The sequence below is a fragment of the Strongylocentrotus purpuratus genome, unplaced genomic scaffold, assembly GCF_000002235.5.
Source record: "Strongylocentrotus purpuratus isolate Spur 01 unplaced genomic scaffold, Spur_5.0 spur5_scaffold_3, whole genome shotgun sequence".
Lineage (NCBI taxonomy): Eukaryota > Metazoa > Echinodermata > Echinoidea > Camarodonta > Strongylocentrotidae > Strongylocentrotus > Strongylocentrotus purpuratus.
This window is the reverse complement of record NW_022145609.1, coordinates 12,528,579-12,541,336: the sequence shown is the minus strand read 5'-3', so window position 1 is coordinate 12,541,336 and position 12,758 is coordinate 12,528,579. Positions and strand designations below refer to the sequence as shown.

At 40.4% G+C, this 12,758-nt stretch overlaps 1 protein-coding gene across 1 annotated transcript in view; it reads left to right on the top strand.

The window, feature by feature from the left end:
- LOC105437509 (sushi, von Willebrand factor type A, EGF and pentraxin domain-containing protein 1-like) overlaps window positions 1–12,758 on the top strand; it is a 45,317-nt gene that overhangs the window by 24,020 nt on the left and 8,539 nt on the right. Inside the window, exons 22-29 of the mRNA XM_030996976.1 lie at window positions 3,248–3,430; window positions 3,917–4,108; window positions 4,888–5,070; window positions 5,354–5,539; window positions 6,531–6,725; window positions 7,170–7,361; window positions 11,241–11,423; window positions 11,910–12,101. Of these exons, the coding sequence (XP_030852836.1) occupies window positions 3,248–3,430; window positions 3,917–4,108; window positions 4,888–5,070; window positions 5,354–5,539; window positions 6,531–6,725; window positions 7,170–7,361; window positions 11,241–11,423; window positions 11,910–12,101 (1,506 nt within the window). The remainder of the gene's footprint in view (window positions 1–3,247; window positions 3,431–3,916; window positions 4,109–4,887; window positions 5,071–5,353; window positions 5,540–6,530; window positions 6,726–7,169; window positions 7,362–11,240; window positions 11,424–11,909; window positions 12,102–12,758) is intronic.

Here is a 12,758-nt window from a genome sequence, read left to right as displayed (position 1 = left end):
AGTCTTGAAGGTCTGGATGGAAGGTGCAGTTCGAATGGCGAGCGGGAGAGAGTTCCAGAGGGTGGGAGCATTGAAGGTGAAGGAGCTACGGCCGTAGTACTGGGTCTTAAAACGAGGAATCTGGAGAAGATGTTTGTTCTGGGATCTGAGAGCACGGGAGGGTGTGTAGGTGTGAATGAGTTCAGACAGATAAGAAGGGGTAGAGTTAGAGAGAGACTTGTAGGTGAGAAGTAGGATCTTAAAGTGAATCCGCTTGTTGATTGGGAGCCAGTGGAGGTTACGGAGAAGGGATGTGGTAGAAGTGAGACCAGTTGCTTCCTCTGTGATTCTGGCTGCGATGTTTTGAATTCTTTGAAGCTTCATCAGTTCGTTGGCAGGAAGATTAGGAAGAAGTGCATTGCATGTGTCAAGTTTGGAGGTGACGAAGGCATGAATGAGGGTGAGAGTTGTCTTCCGGTCTAAAACCCTACGAATTTGACCTATCTTTCTGATGGATGACATGGCAGAGCGACACACCCCTGCGACATGAGATTTCCTAGTGGCGTGCTCATCGAATATGATTCCCAAGTTCCTAGCCTCGGCCTTGGCTTCAATAACTGACTCACCGACTGTTACCGTAACAGAGGGTGTTCTTGGGAGGAATCTGGAGGAAAAGTGAAGAACTTCCGTTTTGCCGTCATTAATTTTTAACTTGTTTAAGCCTGCCCAGGAGCGGATGTCAGCTATGCATCTGTTCACTCGAAGAACGGCAGATGCTCTCTCTGATGGGTCGAAAGACAGGTAGATCTGAGTGTCGTCAGCATATAACATTGACTGAATTCCATGATCAGATATGATGTCATGGATTGGGGCAGTGTACAGGGTAAACAGCAGCGGTCCAAGTACCGAACCTTGGGGTACGCCGCATGTGTCCTCTACTGGTCCTGAAGAAGCAAGGCTCACTCTTACCACATGATTCCTTCCTGCAAGGTAAGAGTGGAACCATTTCATTGCATTTCCTGAAACTCCAAAATTCTCAGAAAGTCTCTCCAGGAGTATTGGATGGTCTATAGTGTCGAACGCGGCCGTAAAATCTAGGAGTACGAGGATCACTTCTTTATGGGTGTCTAAGGCCTCTAAGCAGTCATTTTCTACGCGTAGAAGAGCTGTTTCTACACTATGGTGCTTTCGGTAAGCTGACTGTGTTTTAGGAAGTAAGGCATTTTCTTCAAGGTACTCTAGAAATTGCCCCATGACAGCCCTTTCTACTACCTTCGACATGTAGGGGATGTTTGAGATTGGTCTGAAATTCTTGAGTTCGTTGACTGGTAGATTCGATTTCTTAAGTTTTGGAAACACTATAGCGTGTTTCAAGGCTGTGGGAAATATGCCCGTCTGGAAACTCAGGTTGACGAACTTTGTGATGAGAGGAGCAAGAATAGATGTGCAACGCTTCAGGAGGATGGTGGGCAAGGGGTCCAAGGCACAGGATGCTGAAGATGAGGTCTTAATGATTGACAAAACCTCGTCCTGTGAGACTTCGTCAAAATTCATGAAGTGATGATGGGTTGATGAAGAAATATCAGCCGAGATGTCTTCATAGATTTGCTGATCAAGGTTGTCGCGAAGACGTCTAATCTTGGTTGTGAAGAAGTCACTAAAATCTTGAGCGAGCTCAGATGGACTTGTGTGCTGTGGTAAACAGGAACCTGCAGTAGGAGAAGTCAGATCATTCATTATGCGGAAAAGCTGCTTCTGATCTGCATCCTGTATCTTGTTCTGAAAATACAATTCCTTGGTTTCATAAAGTAGATCATTGTAGAGCTTGCAATGTTTCTGGTAGATCTCTTTGTCGATTTGCAAGCTTGTTGGCTTTGTTGCTCTCCTCTCGCAGCGTCTACGTTCTTGTTTCGCCTTTCTAAGATGTTGGTTGTACCAGGGGGCGTGTGGACGTAGAATAACATTCTTCTCAAGTTCTGGAGCATGTAAATCTAGAATGTTTCGAAGTTCACTGTCTAATAAGTTCGCTAGCTGTTCTGGATCATCTGGGGGGTTGGTGATGACACTTGATGATGCTAGATCAGCTGCGAATGAACTCAGGTCGATGGTCTTGAGGGATCGGGACTTAAATTTCTTCTGAATATGCGCAGGACGTGATAATTTGAGGTCGCATGTAACAACAGAATGGTCAGATGGCAGTGACTGACTGGTTGTAACATTGGAAACCAACTGGTTCTCTCCCCTGGTGATGATCAGGTCAAGTGTGTGCTTAGCCTTATGTGTAGGACAGCAAACATGATTACTGAAACTAACCCCATCAAGGAGCTCAAGGAATGCTCTAGAATTAGCATCAGCTTCGTTGTCGACGTGGATGTTAAAGTCTCCTACAAGTAGTAGAGGCTTGTTTGACGCCTGGAGAATCTCAATGAAGGAAGAGAATTCTTGACAAAAATCTGCGATCGAGTGTTTATTTTTCTTCGATGTTGGAGGTCTGTATACAGTGACTAGGCGGAGATGCTTTGTCGACGAGTGGATGGTAAGGTCACTGTATTCAAACGAAGAGAAGGCATGCCTGTCATGGAACACGACATCGAAAGCTTTATGCAGGATCACACCAACTCCTCCACCTGTGGATGTTGCCCGTGGGATGTGATGAAAGTCATAATTCACCAATGTCTTGCGGATGGTTGCAATGGCATGGTGATCTCTGTCTGTGTTTGTTAGCCAGGTCTCAGTAAGGGCTAACACATCAATGCGATCTTGTATGACATAGTCACAAACAGTCGTGGCTTTCCCTTTGGCCTTGATCGATCTCGCATTCCAGAGTGCGAAACGTGTGGGCTGAGATTCACAACGATTTCTAGGCAATTCAATTCTGATGAGGGCATCATCTATGTTATCTCTTTTGCTGACGAAACGAAGAGATCGCGTATTACAGGATACATGAGAAGAAATGGATCTTGGTGGAGCAGACAATGCCTTTCTTGCAACCTTCCTACCAGCTCTGCTTGTACGCCTCTTAGCTATGTTTAAGTCACAGAGTTCTTCCCATAGACTGTCATCAATCCGATTCAATGGAGTGGTCTTAATTGCCTTCTTGATATCAAAAAGTTCTCTTGTGCTGTATTTCAAAGTCGACAAACATCCTTTGTCTATGTTCCTATTCATCCCAGCAGGAATAAAGAGGTACTGGACAAACACTACATATGAACACATGTTTTTTATTTATCCTTTTACATGCCATTATGATATCAACTTTAATGTCTAGTTGAGACCTGCAACGTTTCTCAGCTGCCATTCAACCTTTCATCTTTATGCATGGAGGGACAGAATGTGGCATACAATAAAACATGTGATTTTTCCTGCAACATTGGCTACGACCTTATTGGGATGTCATCTCTAGCCTGCCTAGCCAACGGAACCTTCTCTAATGATATTCCAACATGTCAAAGTACGACTATTAATCTGTCAATATAAGATATAACGATGTTAAATTGATTATGTGATTCATGTAAATCATTCTGTGGGGTGATGCTAAGAGACAGATTTTTGTTCTTTAAAGCATAAGTTGATTAACTTTCATTCTTCAAATTGGCAATAACTATGGTTTTCTTGTATTGATACTCGGTTCCAATTAAATGCCATATCTTTGAATGAGTATGAATGGATTTAATCGCGAAAAACCTTTATTCTCTTGACAAATTGGGAACTTTTCATCTCAGTCTTAGTTTTAGCTTCGGAGTTTTTTACGGTAAAATGTGTCAATATTTACACATACCCGGTAGTCAATTTATTATGCCATTCATGCACTTCATTTCAGATGCTTCATGTCAAACCCCAAGAAAAGAAAAGCTGAAATCAAAACACTTCCCAAGTCATGGTTTAAAACCTGCCTGTTTATTTTAAAACACAACATACATTTTCCTTTTGTAATCAGTTGTATCCTGTTCCGTACCCGAGCTTCCACCACGTCTATCTCCTATGGCGTCACAATGCGATGCAGGACTATCCATCAATTACACAGAAAGCTGTTTATACTCATGTGATGTAGGATATAATCTTGTTGGATCTGCATCAGTAAGGTGTCTGGCAAACACGTCTCTCTCTGATTTTCTGCCTCAATGTGAAGGTAAAATTTTTTAAATCATATTTTTAAAGGAGTTGACATTTTGTACAATTTTTTTTCCCTAAAATATTTAGTTGGTGATTGGATAACTTATCTAGAGATCCAAAGATTTTCCCGTCGATATTTTCCTGATCTTAGATTATCCTCTTAGACACTACGACAGCTGAAAAAGTAGTTTTCAAATGAATGAGCACAATGACTTGGTTGAAAGTATCATATTGTCTGTGATGTGGGATACAATGTTGTAGGATCTCCTTGTGTACCAATGTCTGGCAAACACGTATCTCTCCCTCTCTCTCTCTCTCTCTCTCTCTCACTTTCCATGAATTTTTCAAATGAGGGTAGATTTTTGTTGACGATTTCAATTTGTATATTATTTTTTTCAATGACTGATTGTTGGAAACATTTGAAGATTCAACGTCAAAAGTCACTTGTTAGCTTTTATATGAAAAGAGGATGCTTTCACAGTAACACAACAACTTTTCTAATGCCCCTAAAATATACAAGTTAGCGATATAATATATATTTTAAAGGAAGACTAATGTGTATAATACAGATTAGGTGGGGCTTGTCTATTGTAACGAATATGACTGTCTTATTTTCGAGAATAAAACCTGTTTCAGGTTCTTCGAATGATCTCTCTCCAAACAACCGATTCTGTACAATTAATGTGCAAAATCATGCTTTTTAAATGATCTGTCGCTTCGTTCAGTAACATTTAAACATGTATTTTTTCACCAATTAGTTTACCTGCCACTATTGTTATCAACATTTATGTGCAGTTGAGACCTGTAACGTACCACAGCTGCCACCCAACCTCCAATCTTCATGCACGGAGGGACAGAATGTTGCATACAATACAACATGCGATTTTTCCTGCAACCTTGGCTACGACCTTATTGGGATGTCATCTCTAGCCTGCCTAGCCAACGGAACGTTCTCTGATGACGTTCCAACATGTGAAAGTAAGAAGATTGATTTATCTTTACTGTTATTCTTACATAAGTTTTTACAATGTAAAGTTATTATGTTATAGTATAGATATTATGACTGCTGTGAGAGGAATAGTTGTTTATAGGCTGTATGGGATGACGCATCCTGAGGCGAGGCGTGCCGATGGGTGAAATCAGGGGTGACATCATAACACGTAGGGCCGTGTATCCCAGATTTAAGATTTATAAACGATCCCTTTAAGTCGATTTTTTTAGAAATGCTTTGCGATTGTGCTAATATCTTGCTTTTTTACAGTCGTAGCTTGTGAAGTTCCCCAGCTACCATCCAATCTCTTAACATCCAATGTATTGTGCCTTGGAAGTGTGACTTACAATACGACCTGTCATTTCGTTTGTGATGTTGGATACAATCTAACTGGCGAATCGTCCGTGACCTGTCTGGAGGACACTACTTTGTCAGCTCCTCTCCCTTCGTGCGAAGGTGGGTTTATTAATTTTGAAGACGTATTTGATGAGGTTTGATGGCCCAGTGGAAGACCAGTACAGTGGTCTCGTAACCGGTAAGTCTCGGGTTCGAAACCAAGTCGATGCGCTTCTGCCCTTTGGTAAGGCATTCGTCCTCGTTACCAAGTCCCTTGAGAGGAATTAAGGCCGTAGGTTTCCGTAGGCTGCTTACTAACTTAACAAGCATTTAGAAGCATACACGTGATTTCTTACCGGTCAGGTAAAACAAATAAACAAACGAAACAATGTTTTGCAGAAAAAAGAGTTTATTCAATTACATTTTGATAATCATACTACTAAGTAATTAGCCCCTCGCAGACGAAGTCGGAGTAGATATAGAAACCTTATTGGGATGTCATCTCTAGCCTGCCTAGCCAACGGAACCTTCTCTGATGATATATTCTAACATGTCAAAGTACGACTATTAATCTGTCAATATAAGATATAACGATGTTAAATTGATTATGTGATTCATGTAAATCATTCTGTGGGGTGATGCTAAGAGCGAGTTCTCATGCAACATGTGAGTTTTCACGCGCATGAACTGTACTGTTCTGCGTCTTTTTGTTAGTTGTGGTCTGTCTGCTACCAGAAGTCTTTTCTCGTGAACTGTCTCCGGGGCTGAAACCACATGGACGAAGAGAAGCAATGCAGAATAAACATCTTGCGTAAGGACATAAGTACTGTGATGGAGATAGAACCCATGACTTCCGCATCTACAGTCAAGTGTTTAAACCATTCGACTACGACACCTGGCTCTATAGTCTCACAAATCCCAGGAAAAAGTCAATGTGTAAAGTTTTACCTTAGCGGCCATATGTCTATCAGGAGACGATGTAAATATCATTAACTGCTTAGTTGTTCTTGGCTCAAATTTAATGTCGAATATTTAAGGTTATAATCTTAAATATTTCCATTTGTTTTTGTTTCCTCACTTTTTCTCCAATTTTCATGCCTCTTTCTAATAGTTGTGACTTGTCCGCTTCCTGAGGTATTCTCGGCAGAACTCTCTTCTCTATCTGGAAACTGTGATGCAGGGAGCTCTATTGACTTCGAAACAACCTGTATCTTTGAGTGCTCCATAGGATATACTGTGATCAGTGGAGAGGATGTCACCTGTCAGAGTGATGGAGAACTATCAGCACCTTTTCCTACCTGTGCGGGTAAGTCTGTTGATGTTTTTCTCTTGGATTAGTTATGACGCTGGGTAGTAGAAAGATTTATTCATTGTCATGTTTTGTTGAGATCTAAAATATTTTTTAATTCACACAAATTCTATGACCTTCACTTTTCCAATAAAGAAATCGTTATTGAATCATCACAATATGTTTTTAATAGTCCTTCAATGTTCCCGAAAAACCTTTATTCTCTTGACAACTTTGGAACTGATCATCTCACCCTCATTTTTAATGTTGGAGTTTTGCGTGGTAAAATGTTTCAATTTTTACACATAATCAATTTCTCATGCCATTAATGTACTTCATTTCATATGCTTTATGTTAAACCCTAAGAAAGGAAAATGATTAAATCAAAACACTTCCCAAGTCATGGTTTAAAACCTGACTGTTTATTTTATAACACATCATACATTTTCCTTATGTAATCAGTTGTATCCTGTTCCATACCCGAGCTTCCACCACGTCTATCTCCTGTGGCGTCACAATGCGATGCAGGACTATCCATCAATTACACAGAAAGCTGTTCATACTCATGTGATGTAGGATATAATCGTGTTGGATCTGCATCAGTAACATGTCTGGCAAACACGTCTCTCTCTGATTTTTTGCCTTCATGTGAAGGTAAAAACTTTCTATCAATTTTTCAAAAAAGGGTAGATTTTTGTTGACGACTTCAAGTTATATATGATTTTATCTATGACAGATTTTAAGAGGCATTTGAAGGATCCGTGGTAAAAAGTCATTTGCTGAGGTCGGCTTGTTAGTCCTTATACAAAAGAGAATGCTATCACAGTAACACAACAATCTGTCTAACGCGATAATTCACAATTTTATTTAAAGGAATTTTAAGGTTTTTAATAGAAAGTAGATGTAGCTTGTTTATAATAATGAAAATAACTGTCAATCCTTCAATTTTTCGCTTCATTCACTATAATAATAATAATAATAATAAATTATATTTCTATAGCGCATTATACAAGGTATGTCTCTATGCGCTTTACATTGTATTACAAGCTTAATTTATTACATATTATTACTACTATTGAACTATCCTCAAACAAAAATTCTGACAAGATCTTAACTAAAATAGTATAACAGTAACTAGATAGATAAACATTATAATTCATTCTTAAATAATGATACAACAATTATGGTTCAAGATTTTATTTATATATTACAAGTTGTAGGCATATACAATTTCAATTCAAATTATAGATTAATAATTAATTCTTAAAAAGGTAGGTCTTAAGTGCAGTCTTGAAGGTCTGGATGGAAGGTGCAGTTCGAATGGCGAGCGGGAGAGAGTTCCAGAGGGTGGGAGCATTGAAGGTGAAGGAGCTACGGCCGTAGTACTGGGTCTTAAAACGAGGAATCTGGAGAAGATGTTTGTTCTGGGATCTGAGAGCACGGGAGGGTGTGTAGGTGTGAATGAGTTCAGACAGATAAGAAGGGGTAGAGTTAGAGAGAGACTTGTAGGTGAGAAGTAGGATCTTAAAGTGAATCCGCTTGTTGATTGGGAGCCAGTGGAGGTTACGGAGAAGGGATGTGGTAGAAGTGAGACCAGTTGCTTCCTCTGTGATTCTGGCTGCGATGTTTTGAATTCTTTGAAGCTTCATCAGTTCGTTGGCAGGAAGATTAGGAAGAAGTGCATTGCATGTGTCAAGTTTGGAGGTGACGAAGGCATGAATGAGGGTGAGAGTTGTCTTCCGGTCTAAAACCCTACGAATTTGACCTATCTTTCTGATGGATGACATGGCAGAGCGACACACCCCTGCGACATGAGATTTCCTAGTGGCGTGCTCATCGAATATGATTCCCAAGTTCCTAGCCTCGGCCTTGGCTTCAATAACTGACTCACCGACTGTTACCGTAACAGAGGGTGTTCTTGGGAGGAATCTGGAGGAAAAGTGAAGAACTTCCGTTTTGCCGTCATTAATTTTTAACTTGTTTAAGCCTGCCCAGGAGCGGATGTCAGCTATGCATCTGTTCACTCGAAGAACGGCAGATGCTCTCTCTGATGGGTCGAAAGACAGGTAGATCTGAGTGTCGTCAGCATATAACATTGACTGAATTCCATGATCAGATATGATGTCATGGATTGGGGCAGTGTACAGGGTAAACAGCAGCGGTCCAAGTACCGAACCTTGGGGTACGCCGCATGTGTCCTCTACTGGTCCTGAAGAAGCAAGGCTCACTCTTACCACATGATTCCTTCCTGCAAGGTAAGAGTGGAACCATTTCATTGCATTTCCTGAAACTCCAAAATTCTCAGAAAGTCTCTCCAGGAGTATTGGATGGTCTATAGTGTCGAACGCGGCCGTAAAATCTAGGAGTACGAGGATCACTTCTTTATGGGTGTCTAAGGCCTCTAAGCAGTCATTTTCTACGCGTAGAAGAGCTGTTTCTACACTATGGTGCTTTCGGTAAGCTGACTGTGTTTTAGGAAGTAAGGCATTTTCTTCAAGGTACTCTAGAAATTGCCCCATGACAGCCCTTTCTACTACCTTCGACATGTAGGGGATGTTTGAGATTGGTCTGAAATTCTTGAGTTCGTTGACTGGTAGATTCGATTTCTTAAGTTTTGGAAACACTATAGCGTGTTTCAAGGCTGTGGGAAATATGCCCGTCTGGAAACTCAGGTTGACGAACTTTGTGATGAGAGGAGCAAGAATAGATGTGCAACGCTTCAGGAGGATGGTGGGCAAGGGGTCCAAGGCACAGGATGCTGAAGATGAGGTCTTAATGATTGACAAAACCTCGTCCTGTGAGACTTCGTCAAAATTCATGAAGTGATGATGGGTTGATGAAGAAATATCAGCCGAGATGTCTTCATAGATTTGCTGATCAAGGTTGTCGCGAAGACGTCTAATCTTGGTTGTGAAGAAGTCACTAAAATCTTGAGCGAGCTCAGATGGACTTGTGTGCTGTGGTAAACAGGAACCTGCAGTAGGAGAAGTCAGATCATTCATTATGCGGAAAAGCTGCTTCTGATCTGCATCCTGTATCTTGTTCTGAAAATACAATTCCTTGGTTTCATAAAGTAGATCATTGTAGAGCTTGCAATGTTTCTGGTAGATCTCTTTGTCGATTTGCAAGCTTGTTGGCTTTGTTGCTCTCCTCTCGCAGCGTCTACGTTCTTGTTTCGCCTTTCTAAGATGTTGGTTGTACCAGGGGGCGTGTGGACGTAGAATAACATTCTTCTCAAGTTCTGGAGCATGTAAATCTAGAATGTTTCGAAGTTCACTGTCTAATAAGTTCGCTAGCTGTTCTGGATCATCTGGGGGGTTGGTGATGACACTTGATGATGCTAGATCAGCTGCGAATGAACTCAGGTCGATGGTCTTGAGGGATCGGGACTTAAATTTCTTCTGAATATGCGCAGGACGTGATAATTTGAGGTCGCATGTAACAACAGAATGGTCAGATGGCAGTGACTGACTGGTTGTAACATTGGAAACCAACTGGTTCTCTCCCCTGGTGATGATCAGGTCAAGTGTGTGCTTAGCCTTATGTGTAGGACAGCAAACATGATTACTGAAACTAACCCCATCAAGGAGCTCAAGGAATGCTCTAGAATTAGCATCAGCTTCGTTGTCGACGTGGATGTTAAAGTCTCCTACAAGTAGTAGAGGCTTGTTTGACGCCTGGAGAATCTCAATGAAGGAAGAGAATTCTTGACAAAAATCTGCGATCGAGTGTTTATTTTTCTTCGATGTTGGAGGTCTGTATACAGTGACTAGGCGGAGATGCTTTGTCGACGAGTGGATGGTAAGGTCACTGTATTCAAACGAAGAGAAGGCATGCCTGTCATGGAACACGACATCGAAAGCTTTATGCAGGATCACACCAACTCCTCCACCTGTGGATGTTGCCCGTGGGATGTGATGAAAGTCATAATTCACCAATGTCTTGCGGATGGTTGCAATGGCATGGTGATCTCTGTCTGTGTTTGTTAGCCAGGTCTCAGTAAGGGCTAACACATCAATGCGATCTTGTATGACATAGTCACAAACAGTCGTGGCTTTCCCTTTGGCCTTGATCGATCTCGCATTCCAGAGTGCGAAACGTGTGGGCTGAGATTCACAACGATTTCTAGGCAATTCAATTCTGATGAGGGCATCATCTATGTTATCTCTTTTGCTGACGAAACGAAGAGATCGCGTATTACAGGATACATGAGAAGAAATGGATCTTGGTGGAGCAGACAATGCCTTTCTTGCAACCTTCCTACCAGCTCTGCTTGTACGCCTCTTAGCTATGTTTAAGTCACAGAGTTCTTCCCATAGACTGTCATCAATCCGATTCAATGGAGTGGTCTTAATTGCCTTCTTGATATCAAAAAGTTCTCTTGTGCTGTATTTCAAAGTCGACAAACATCCTTTGTCTATGTTCCTATTCATCCCAGCAGGAATAAAGAGGTACTGGACAAACACTACATATGAACACATGTTTTTTATTTATCCTTTTACATGCCATTATGATATCAACTTTAATGTCTAGTTGAGACCTGCAACGTTTCTCAGCTGCCATTCAACCTTTCATCTTTATGCATGGAGGGACAGAATGTGGCATACAATAAAACATGTGATTTTTCCTGCAACATTGGCTACGACCTTATTGGGATGTCATCTCTAGCCTGCCTAGCCAACGGAACCTTCTCTAATGATATTCCAACATGTCAAAGTACGACTATTAATCTGTCAATATAAGATATAACGATGTTAAATTGATTATGTGATTCATGTAAATCATTCTGTGGGGTGATGCTAAGAGACAGATTTTTGTTCTTTAAAGCATAAGTTGATTAACTTTCATTCTTCAAATTGGCAATAACTATGGTTTTCTTGTATTGATACTCGGTTCCAATTAAATGCCATATCTTTGAATGAGTATGAATGGATTTAATCGCGAAAAACCTTTATTCTCTTGACAAATTGGGAACTTTTCATCTCAGTCTTAGTTTTAGCTTCGGAGTTTTTTACGGTAAAATGTGTCAATATTTACACATACCCGGTAGTCAATTTATTATGCCATTCATGCACTTCATTTCAGATGCTTCATGTCAAACCCCAAGAAAAGAAAAGCTGAAATCAAAACACTTCCCAAGTCATGGTTTAAAACCTGCCTGTTTATTTTAAAACACAACATACATTTTCCTTTTGTAATCAGTTGTATCCTGTTCCGTACCCGAGCTTCCACCACGTCTATCTCCTATGGCGTCACAATGCGATGCAGGACTATCCATCAATTACACAGAAAGCTGTTTATACTCATGTGATGTAGGATATAATCTTGTTGGATCTGCATCAGTAAGGTGTCTGGCAAACACGTCTCTCTCTGATTTTCTGCCTCAATGTGAAGGTAAAATTTTTTAAATCATATTTTTAAAGGAGTTGACATTTTGTACAATTTTTTTTCCCTAAAATATTTAGTTGGTGATTGGATAACTTATCTAGAGATCCAAAGATTTTCCCGTCGATATTTTCCTGATCTTAGATTATCCTCTTAGACACTACGACAGCTGAAAAAGTAGTTTTCAAATGAATGAGCACAATGACTTGGTTGAAAGTATCATATTGTCTGTGATGTGGGATACAATGTTGTAGGATCTCCTTGTGTACCAATGTCTGGCAAACACGTATCTCTCCCTCTCTCTCTCTCTCTCTCTCTCTCACTTTCCATGAATTTTTCAAATGAGGGTAGATTTTTGTTGACGATTTCAATTTGTATATTATTTTTTTCAATGACTGATTGTTGGAAACATTTGAAGATTCAACGTCAAAAGTCACTTGTTAGCTTTTATATGAAAAGAGGATGCTTTCACAGTAACACAACAACTTTTCTAATGCCCCTAAAATATACAAGTTAGCGATATAATATATATTTTAAAGGAAGACTAATGTGTATAATACAGATTAGGTGGGGCTTGTCTATTGTAACGAATATGACTGTCTTATTTTCGAGAATAAAACCTGTTTCAGGTTCTTCGAATGATCTCTCTCCAAACAACCGATTCTG